The sequence below is a fragment of the Tarenaya hassleriana genome, unplaced genomic scaffold (genome assembly GCF_000463585.1).
Source record: "Tarenaya hassleriana unplaced genomic scaffold, ASM46358v1 Cleome42, whole genome shotgun sequence".
NCBI lineage: Eukaryota > Viridiplantae > Streptophyta > Magnoliopsida > Brassicales > Cleomaceae > Tarenaya > Tarenaya hassleriana.
In genome coordinates this window covers 799,557-810,467 of record NW_010966986.1, presented here as the reverse complement: position 1 = coordinate 810,467, position 10,911 = coordinate 799,557, and the positions used below count along the sequence as shown (strand labels likewise).

At 37.5% G+C, this 10,911-nt stretch overlaps 1 protein-coding gene and 1 pseudogene across 4 annotated transcripts; one reads left to right on the top strand and one right to left on the bottom strand.

Moving 5' to 3' along the window:
• Nucleotides 1–3,208: 3,208 nt before the first annotated feature.
• Nucleotides 3,209–5,679, top strand: LOC104825105 (annotated as a pseudogene).
• Nucleotides 5,680–6,711: 1,032 nt separating this feature from the next.
• LOC104825103 lies at nt 6,712–10,911 on the bottom strand. Of its 4 annotated transcripts, none has more exons than XM_010557368.2 (11): nt 10,748–10,911; nt 10,446–10,583; nt 10,003–10,198; nt 9,706–9,842; nt 9,542–9,586; nt 9,397–9,450; nt 8,767–8,871; nt 8,463–8,666; nt 8,234–8,319; nt 7,168–8,108; nt 6,712–7,043 (listed from the first exon to the last, which is right to left on the bottom strand). In XM_010557368.2, exons 3-11 carry the CDS (start codon nt 10,178–10,180, stop codon nt 6,982–6,984), a joined length of 1,812 nt encoding a protein of 603 aa, XP_010555670.1. In that variant the 5' UTR covers nt 10,181–10,198; nt 10,446–10,583; nt 10,748–10,911; the 3' UTR covers nt 6,712–6,981. The 4 variants fall into 4 exon arrangements, with proteins under 4 accessions (XP_010555670.1, XP_010555671.1, XP_010555672.1 ...); XM_010557369.2 differs by having other exon boundaries at nt 10,496–10,583; XM_010557370.2 differs by lacking the exon at nt 10,748–10,911 and adding an exon at nt 10,663–10,732.

The window sequence follows — 10,911 nt, the reverse complement described above, 5'->3', positions numbered from 1 at the left end:
CGAACGAGAAAATGATTGATCTCTTTGTACAATAAAATGAACCACTGAATTATCAACGGAAACAACCTTAGCCTACTTCATTATCTTATGGGCTTTCTCCATTAAAAGGCCTTACTTGGGCCTTACTTGGGCCTTCATGGGCCCAGTTTCTGCTTTGGGTCTACAGTATAAAGATTACTTTTGACGTAGATATTTTAGTTGTTAATTAATTCAATCTAAAAATTGACTGAAACAAAAAATAAATAAATTAAATTAAGTTGTTTAAATTAAAATTGAATATGAAAATAAACGAAAATATGAAATATATAGCGACATGGTTACATGTGCTATTTTTTTCTTCTAAAGAAAAAGTTGGGCAAACCCTAAGTTTACGCAAACTGATCTTCTTCTAAAATTGCCTTGTTAAAACTGCATCAATTTATTTTTAAGGATAATATTTTCAGATTGGATAGCAAATATTTACTTATAACAAGCATAATTTTCATGACAAGAAAATAAGATAACGAACAAAAAAGATGATGAATATATGATTGAAGGAGAGGGACGTTATTGTAAACCGTTGAAGTGTTATAAAAAAATATTTTCAAAAAATGGTGATAATTTAATAGCTAAATAAGATCAACCATGGTTAATTATTATTGGTGAATAATTCCATTACAAAATGATATGATACACTCTTACACCACCGCCTCCATACAAATATATATATATATATATATATATGGTCTATTAAAAATATGAAAATACATATGTATATATATGCAAATGTATGATAATCAATAAAATAAAATATATAGCTATTAAAAGGGGGATAATTAAATAAGAGAGAAAACAAATGAAGAAGCAACAAAATATAAAGAAAGAAAAAAGGGAGGAGAGCATGTGGGATGTTTGAGGAAGAAGTGTTTATAAGTTTACCGAATTTTCGATCCAATTACAAGATCCGATGGCAATTTATTTACCATAATTATATTGTACATCTCTCCAATGATCATTTCAACATGAGATCTACAAAATATCTACTAAAAGAGTAGTATCACTTATTTTAAATTTATTTTCAGAAATTAAATATTTTTAATTTGAAATTTAGCCGTGTTAGTAGCATCATTTATAAAAGATGTGCACAACATGCAAACTGTGGTTTTGATGAAAATATACAGCTACAAGTTCTGGCCCGGATAACATTTGAGCAAGATTAAACCCTAGTAATTAGGGTAATTAAGCCTTGTCTAGTTAATTAAACTCATACATTAATTGTATGGCAGCTAATTAATCAGAAAGACATAAAATACAAAAGGACGAAAAGCCAATAAAAGTTTAAATACTAATTTGAGGAATAAATAATTATTGTTATCGACAAGTTTATGTTAATCATTAACACCTCATAAACAATAAAGTCCACTAAAGTTGATTAAAAACGAGTTAATAAAGTACGGTTTAGAAAGCCAATGATACAAAAGGTAGATATATGTATCTACCTCTATCTATTATTTAGAAAATCTTGTACATCCTTTCATTCACGTGATTATTGTACTATACGATATTTATCATAATCAACAGAAGTAAAAAATTATCAGAATATTTTCCATTATCAACTATGTTAAAATTATAACGTATTGAATTATACATATTTTTTTTATATAAAAAATGAGCTCTTTTATTCATCTGTTTTAGGTGAAGGGTGAAAACAATGGAAGGGTGTCATGATGATAACCAAATGATATATATATATCTACAAAAACAAGAAAAATATCAACAACAATAAAATAAAATAATAATAATTTTAAGGAAAGAAGAAAAAAGGCATTGAAAAGGTTAAAACTCTCCGATATTAAAGAAGCTTTTCATGTTATAGCCTTTCTTAATAAAGACATATTTTTTTATTAAAAATATTATAGTTTGATGTAATAATTACTTTTTTTTACACAGTTTCACATTCACAAAATCGGTGTAAACGACCTTTACATAAATTTTCAATTATGCCCCACATACATATTCCCATAAAAAAAATATAATATGATGTCAGTATTTCACATATTTCTAATCATGAAAATCGTATTTAAAATGATTTAGTTTCATTAGATAATAAATATTCGAAACAATTGACGTGGATATTTAAATTGTTTTAAATATATATTGTTAAATTATTTTATTCTCGAGGGAAAAGAACAAAAGGGAAAAAGAGAGGTAAGGTAAGGAGTCGCAGTCACACTCACACACACGCACGCACGAGGGGTGCGGCAAAATCCATCTCACGAGAAGGTATGCACACGTGCGCAACTTTTCACGCAATTACCAAAAGCCCCAACTTTTTGTTTACATCCATCTACCCCCATTCTTTTAGTTTTCATTTTTAAAATTTCACTTTTGGACCATTAAAAATATCATTATTTCTCCATTTTCCAGCCAATTTAGAAAGTAGAAAATACCCTCCTAAATCATATAATTTTTATTCTTCATTCTATTTTTCTTTGTAATTATGTAAAAGAATCTAAAAAATTCAAGCATACGAGTGAGTCGAATTCTTTTTGTAGATTATTATTATAGTAAGATTTGATACTTGTCTATGACTTAAAGCAGATTAATGAGAAAAAAAAGAAGACAAAAGGTCACACAAATTATTCCTCTTATGTTTTATTGTATACATATAATAAAAATAAGAGTAGATTATTATATTTGGCTCGATTTTTTAAATCATACCCATAGAAAGAATAACTAGAAACTATACCAAGAATATCCAAAAAAAAATAAATGTGTAATATATATATATATATATATATATATATATGAAAATTAATTAATTTAAAAATGGTAATGGAGTCACGAGGATCGCGCGAACCAATGGAAGAACAGAGCGGCGCATTATGCTCACGAGTATAGCAACGCTGTCATAACTGAATGGCACAACCGTAAATCCTATAAAGAAGCGAGGCCTGTTCAGTCATTTCGGCCATTCCCTCTTTTTTTTTTGCTTTTAATAAAAAAACTCTCATAATATGTTATATGCGTTACTCCTCTCTTCCTTTTTGTTCTTTCGAATTATGTTAATAATAAATAAATAAATAAATATTTATCCTACGACCAATAATTGGGAATAACTTTTCAAGGAGAAAAAGGCCAATAAGTGGGGCCCAATCGTGTTTTATGGATGACGTGGCAGTTTCTGGTGGTTCATTGAATGAGAACCGGAAAAGATAAATAACGACCCGTAGAGAGAGAGAGGCTCAACCATTATAATAAAGTCTCGTTTTTTTCTCCATTAATGTTGTATTAATTTTCGGAATTTTTTCCGTTTGATTTTCTAGGGGAAATCTGCTCTGCTTTTGCTGAGATCGAACTGCGTGAGGGCGGAATCCATCTGGATGTGATTAACCGGTGAATCGGGGATGAGGAACGTGAACAGTACGGTCGAGACTGTGAGCGCCGCCGCAACAGCCATCGTCTCCGCCGAGTCCCGCGTTCAGCCGACGGCGGTTCAGGTACTGTTTAAGCTGTGTTCCCTTCTTGTGTAAATATATATATCGAATGTGTTCTCTTTGCGTTATTAGATCATTGTCTTTGCTGTTTTTCCGGTGGTTTTTGGTTGTGAATCGTGGTCCCGATAGATTTGAAGCTCGTGTTTGGTTGCTGAGAGTTTTCAGGATTTCGGTGTTTGATCTGGTTTATGATACAAAAAGGAAGTAGGTTTTTCCATTTTTGCTTGACCAGTGGAAGCTTCAGCATCAGCTACTGCTTCTGCCAGATATTATCTCGAACCCGTGTTACTTTATTAGCTACGACGACAAAGATGGACGAAGATTCGAATTTGGATCCCGCTTTCTCTACGAAGTTCGAGTTATTTGATTTCTCGGTTGCCGATTTCGATTCATGGAATCGGATCAAGCTGATGATGTGATCCTTTTCGTTATCTGATTTTTCTTCACCTCTGATTCTGCCGGGAAGTTATCCTCTCTGGTCAGGAAAGATAGCTATTATGGTTCTGTTAACCTAAGAGTCTTGTTTGATCTGCTTTGGATTCAGAAGAGAAGATGGGGAAGCTGCTTGAGCCTTTACTCGTGTTTCGGATCACGAAGGAACAATAAACGGATCGGCCACGCTGTATTCGTCCCAGAACCGATCGCACCTGGAGTTCCAATGGCTACCGTCCAAAACTCGAACATTTCAAATCGGAGTGTCCTTCCCTTCATTGCCCCTCCTTCATCTCCTGCGTCGTTTTTGCAATCGGATCCTCCGTCAGTGACTCAATCCCCTGCTGCTGGTCTACTTTCCCTCACAGTCAATTCATATTCCCCTTCTGGACCTTCATCGGTCTTTGCTATTGGATCTTATGCGCATGAAACCACACCGGTCACTCATGAAACCACACCGGTCACTCCTCCCGCATTCTCTGCCTTCACGACCGAAACCTCCACTGCAGCTTTCACCCCACCTTCTGAGTCGGTTCACATGACTACTACCCTTTCTACCCCTGAAGTGCCCTTTGCTCAGTTGTTGACATCATCGTTGGAGCGAGCTTGGAGGAATTGTGGCGGGATAAACCGGAAGTTCTCGTCATCACACTACGAGTTTCAGTCTCATCAGGTGTATCCGGAGAGCCCTGGTGCTAATCTAATCTCTCCCGGGTCTGTGATATCAAAATCTGGTACATCTTCTCCTTACCCAAGTAAGTGTCCCGTCGTAGAGTTCCGTTCAGGTGAACCTCAAAAGTTCTTGGGCTTCGAGCACTTCTCAGCTCGGAAATGGGGTTCGAGGTTTGGCTCTGAATCCATCACACCTGTTGGGCAAGGCTCAAGGTTGGGTTCGGGTTCAGTGACGCCGAATGCTGTCGGGATTTCAAGACTCGGTTCCGGAACTATGACACCCGATGGTGTATGGCCTGCACCACTTGAAGGCACTCTTCTAGAGAATCAGATCTCAGAGGTAGCATCTCTGGCAAATTCAGACCACGCGTCCAGACACGATGAAGTCGCAGTTGATCAGAGTTTCTTTCGAGTTGACTGGCGAAGATGTAGCTCGTTGCCTCGCAAGCAAGCTAAACAGATCCGAGCCAGATGGTACGGAGGACAGAGGGAAAGACAGCAACCAAATCGAGACAGAGGAAACATCGGTAGAGAGACAAAACAGCTGCCAGAGGGAAACTTCGGGCAATATGTCTGAGAAAGGTTATGGAGAAACAGAAAGCGATCAGACTCAAAAGCTGCGATCTTTCTCGCGGGGATCGAGTAAAGAATTCGACTTTCACAACAGAAAAGAAGAGATGTCGGAGAAGCCGGCGGTTGGATCAGAGTGGTGGGCGAACGAGAAGGTGGCCGGGAAAGGCGATAGCCTCGGAAATAGATGGAGTTTCTTCCCGGGTTTAAGCTCCGGTGTCAGCTGAGGAAAAGAGAAGGAAAAATCCTTCTTCATCTCGGGATTCTCCGACCTGAGTCACGGAAATCTGCTAACAAAACCTGGTGAGTTTTTTTTTTCCCTAGTGGTAAGATTTTGGTCTAACAAAAACAAATATAGGGAAACTGTCCCAATGATGGGAATGTAAAAGAATGTACAGATGTGTAGGTGCAAAGGTACTGATTGTGAAAAATCGATTAGGGCATTCTTTCATAGACTGTCATACCAAATATACATATATATATATATGTCTGTATGTATAGATGCAGTAAACTGGTTTCTTGACATAAATATGTGTGTCAGTGTGTGGGCAGCAGTCAGTATCTTTGTTTGTCAGTTAAAACTGACAAGGACACCTTCGGTGTCAGGCGCAGCAGCAATTTAAAACAGAGGGGCGCTAGTAACACTTGTAACCCCAAATTGGCAAACATAAACATGGGAATTATAAAATTTTCATAATCCATTTATTTATTTGAGAAAAAAATAGAATTATATAGAGAGAAGACCTATTTCTTTTGGATAGTGCTTCACTATGAAAGAGAATTTTAGACCTGTTTTGCCTAATAAAATCGGAGACTTTGGATTTTAAGGGGGAAAACATCTTTTGTGTTTGAGAGGATCTTTTGCAACCACTTGTTTCTTGAAAAAGCAGAAAACCACAACCTAAACTTAAAGCTCATGAAGTAAAGAGAATTATATTAACAAAATAAAAATCTAGGAAACACTATACCGAAAAAGGACATTATCAAAAATATCATTACTTTGTTATTTTAAATTCAACACATGCCATTCTCACCTGTGACCATATAATCTAATATGATCTGAAATATAATGTGATCACATATTGATCTTATTGTTCATAACGTTAAATTTATGATGTTTTAATCAAAATATTAGTAAGATATACACGATATGAACATAACGAATTAGTGTGATTACCATAAATTTAACGTTATAATCAATAAAATCAAAATATTACTACAATATATTTTAGATCACATGATCACAATTGGAGAAGGATATATGTTGAAATCAAAATAACAAAATAACAAAATTTTTGATATAATGATCCAAAAGAACTAAAGGCATGAATGAGTCACGTCAAGTAATTTTTTTTTTCACAAAAAGAATAGAAAACAATTATCTTATCTGGAAAAATAACACAAAAAAACATCTATCTGATACAAAAAAGGATCCGCTAGAATCGATCACAACCTAAACTTAAGGGTCAAATAGCATATGAAATATAAAGAGAGGGAAATAAAATTACTAAAAAAAAAAACTAGAAACCCTTCTTCCCTCATAATAAAATTGTAAAAAAAAGGAACAGAAATCAATGCCTTGCCCTTATGAAAAGCAGAAAAGCAAAGAATGAGGAATTATCTTGTTCCGTTTTTTGTTTTTTTGTCCTTTTTCTATTTTCCCTTGTGAAAATCTCTGCAAGTAGCAAAATACATAAGCCTTTTCAATTTCTCTAAAATCATGTCCACTTCAGTATATACCCAAAAAAAAAGCAAAGAATGATCACACACTCCTTTTGAGTTCCCCGACGACAGGCTTCTTCCTCATTCTGTGTTCCTCTGTTTGTTTACCTTAGCACCCTTGTTGGGACACAACCAACGTCACATGCTCCGCTAAGGTTGCCTCTTTCCATCCTGAAGAATGGTTAGTGATCCAATAATTAAGGCCCTGGCCTTTAATTTATGAGACATATCAATCAGTGTTAAGGAGACGTGGATGTATATGATGGGCAAGAGAGAAAGGGGTTAGAGAAGTTACTCTGTGCAAGAAATGCCTTCGCTTCTCGACTGTTAAACTGCAAGCTTCCATGATGAGCAGCGTGGGCTTTCGTGATCTTATCTTCGCCGGGAGTTGCACTCTTGCCTTTGTTGCTTCGACGGAGAATCATATTTGGCTCGAGCTCTTTGTCGGTATTTTCAACTTGTTTTGAGGCTTTGGTCCCATGCCTGCTCACCGGTCTCCATATTTTTACAGTCGATTGCTTGGACGGAGGTTTCGCCTGAATATTCTTAGTCCTTTCATCCTCTTCACCACAATCCGTTTGGTCATGTCCTCCACAGGGACCGTCGTTTCCAAGGGTTACACAAATCGATCCGATCAAAACTTTGCTGTTCCTAGTCTGACCCGATAGAGTTACGGCTGCATCCTGCGAAATGGATCTCGGATTATCTGCTTTTCGGCTCCAAACTTTAGTAGTATTGGCTGCTGCTGATACCCTCGCGTCTCTGTTAGTTCCATTCTTCAGCATCCCTCCAGGTTTTGGAATATGAGAAACCGGATTTGAATGGAACCCATTTGGCATTTCCCGTTGTGATTTTGACGGAAGTAACCGTCGAAAAGGGCCCATTTGCCTCTGACCACCTCGCCTTTCCATATTATGGCCATTGCCCAAACCATCATCACAAGCTCCGCTGCTAATCATTGCTTGAGTTTCACAGTTTGCACCACCGTTGGTTTCCAAAGCCTCAGAACCCTCGAGGGATGAAGAATCCTCTCCCGGTATAGCATCTGGTCTTTGTGCCTCAGAATCGGAAACTACAGACAATGGACTCGATGGCTCAGCTGGATCTTCTTGCTCTTCTGATGTAGTACTCTCACTTTCCTTAGCATCTTCTTTCTGTTCAGTCCTCTGCTCCTTCACTCTCTGTTCTTGCTGCCTGAGCTTCTTCTTCCTTTTCCTCTCCAAGAGCTCAGCTTGCCTGTTCCAAATTGAATTGCAAGAAATAAGAATCGGTATATTAGAATTAGACCAAATATAGAATCTTTGGTTGAGCATTGTTCTGTCAATGACATAACAGTTTCATTGAATGCTTTAAACAGATACCTTCTTTGAGCAGCTTCTTCCTCTTCAACCAGTAACTTCTGACACCTTAATGATTCTGCATCCTTGTCAGCAAGCCAAGCTTCAATCTGCAAATAAATGAAATGAACATAACTGATACGCATGCATGCATATTATTTGAAGTCCTTAATTTAAGTACTTGAAGATTTCGTATACAATCACTAGTCATACCAAATAGGAAATGTGAACCCAGAGAAAAAAAAAACTTTACCAATTTCTGTTCCAGAAGAAAGCTCGTGCAAGCAGCAACATTCTTTGCCTCCAATGCGTTTTTACCAGTTTCCCCATCAAAAATATATTTTTGCATCGATGCAGCAGCACCACACAGAAATGTTTTCTCACTAGCATCATCGAGAATATTGAACAGCTCTTGCGAGGATATTGGAAATCTAGATTGTCTAGCCTGGATAATATCCTGGAAAGACGGCAACATATGTGTCAGCCACAGGATAAAACATTTGAGGATATTTTATTGGAAAATAAATTTGAAAACAGAATAAAGATGGGATCTGTACCAAAAGGTCAGAACCAGCTCTAAGATAATATTGTGGCAGGGCAGTAAATCCTGGTTTCTGGATAAGTGTCATTAATGCCGTCTCAACAGATGGCCCAGATACTTCCTGCAAGCACCCAAACACAACATAAAGCATTAGAGTAAAGACATTATCTATGCCAGATAGAGACTGTTGATGGTTGACAGGACACTTGTACAGCAAGGATAAACCAACCAACACCCACTCATGAAAACATGTGTCTGAAGACAATAAAGGATTTAATATGTATTTTATACATGTTTAGGCGTTATAGCTGTTGGTATCGCAATGAATGAGAACTAGAGCTTAAAAGCTTGCTTTTGATTTTAATCCTATTTTTAACATATAGACTTCTATGAAGCATACTGCATGGAAATCCTAATGTGCATAAGGTACCACAACTTAGAAACAATATACAAGCAACTAACACACAACTAAGCGTTGATAACAATCACAAAATGTAGAATCTTCGACAGAATGTGGCCAACAACAATGGGGAGCACTTTGCCTAGCTCATCTTGCCGAAGATGTTTATCATATGTTTAGCAGACCAAGCTAAATAATGCTTTTACAAACAGTGGGAATGCATTAGTTAAAAGAATAGCACTGTACCTCCAGCATCATGCCCTTCAATGAGGCAATCCCCTTCGCCTCATCTATGGAGAGCTGCAAACAAACGAGAGGACTAGGCAGAGTCACAAAGTAAGGGAAGAAATGCTCCGATAAGCAAGAAAGAAGTAATAAAAGGGAAAATCACTTTATCCCAGAAGGCTCCCAGTATGTTCCTATCTCTGCCATAATCCTGGATAACATGGAAACAATCTTCAGATCACACCACAAAAAAACGAAAAGCCACCATGAGCGCGGTAGAAATAAAATCAGGATAAAAGGATTAGTTCAGGACTATGCAAAGTTGCAAACCTTGTCAGGTCTTCTTGAACACCGATGCAAGCGGTTATGCCTTCTGTAGTTAACAGGTGAACAAAATTCCCTAGAGCACTTCTGACACTTCTGCATTTGTACCTTCAAAGGGGTGAGCAAAGGCCAACCAGGGAGCTCTGCCACAAACAAAGAAATGACCGGCGGGCATTAATACGACAAACCCTCAGCCACAATAATCACAGTCGCCTATGCCCACTTAGCCTGATGTCATTTCCTGCAGCATTGTAAAAAACAAAATCCACCCAAATCAAGAGTCACTAGAGAATTTGGTAAAACCTGGCTGATCAAAGGCGTTGAGAAGTTGGAACAACTGGACTGGATTATTTTCGGGTCTGGGGAAGGTAAGAAAGGACTCCCTTCCAACAGCCCGCCTGATGAGCATATCGAGAGAATCATTTCCATCTTGCTTCACCAGCTCCATGGAATTAGAGGGGTTGGATTTTGCAAGTGGCATCTATGCGGATGGAATATCCTATACACGGTCATCACGGAAAAAGGGGTGTAAAAACCGAAGGAAACATCACTAACCCCATAACTCAGAAACTAAATTCTTCCATATTCCTCAATATCAACCCATTACACTGCATAATTTTACTCTAATCCCTCATAACTAACACAGATTCCCTACCTAAAATCAACGATTTGAAAATCTACAAATTGAGCAAAAGCAGAAAGTTCAAAATCCATCGAACAAAATCGATGACAGGCATTGGACATACTTGAGTTATTTCCCTAAAGAAATACATAAATCTATCAAGCGAGGCAGTACAGATTTTGTATCAGTTTTCGCCACCAGCGATTACAGATTCATGATCCCCCTTCATGGCTAGTGCCTATTCATAGGTTTTCGTTGCCACCTAACAGAGAAAAATAGAAATTGGGATGACCACATAGAACGAAAACCATTGTTTACGGCAGAGGGGAAACGCCACTTACGTCTTGCGAAGCCTCTGATTCATATGAACGCGTGAATTATATCTATATTTACACAAAAGAAAAGTGCAGTGGTCCGATCACGTACCAGTAGAACAGTGATAGATTAGAAGAGATTAGTCGCCGAAAGGAAACAGAAATTACAAGGATCCCAGAAGATTACGAACAGAAGATGAAGAAGAGCCGGAGGGAGCTGTTTGGTAGGTGAGAAAGTCGCCGAGAAAATCCGAGAAAGTGATCGGACGCGAGAGA

Excerpts from the sequence above, each read along its gene's own strand:
- LOC104825103 (XM_010557368.2), bottom strand. The coding sequence starts at position 10,180 with ATGCCACTTGCAAAATCCAACCCCTCTAATTCCATGGAGCTGGTGAAG. Across the intron at positions 9,843-10,002 it reads CAACGCCTTTGATCAGCCAG|AGCTCCCTGGTTGGCCTTTG; the intron begins GTTTTACCAAAT and ends TGTTTGTGGCAG. Across the intron at positions 9,587-9,705 it reads GTTCAAGAAGACCTGACAAG|GATTATGGCAGAGATAGGAA; the intron begins GTTTGCAACTTT and ends CATGTTATCCAG.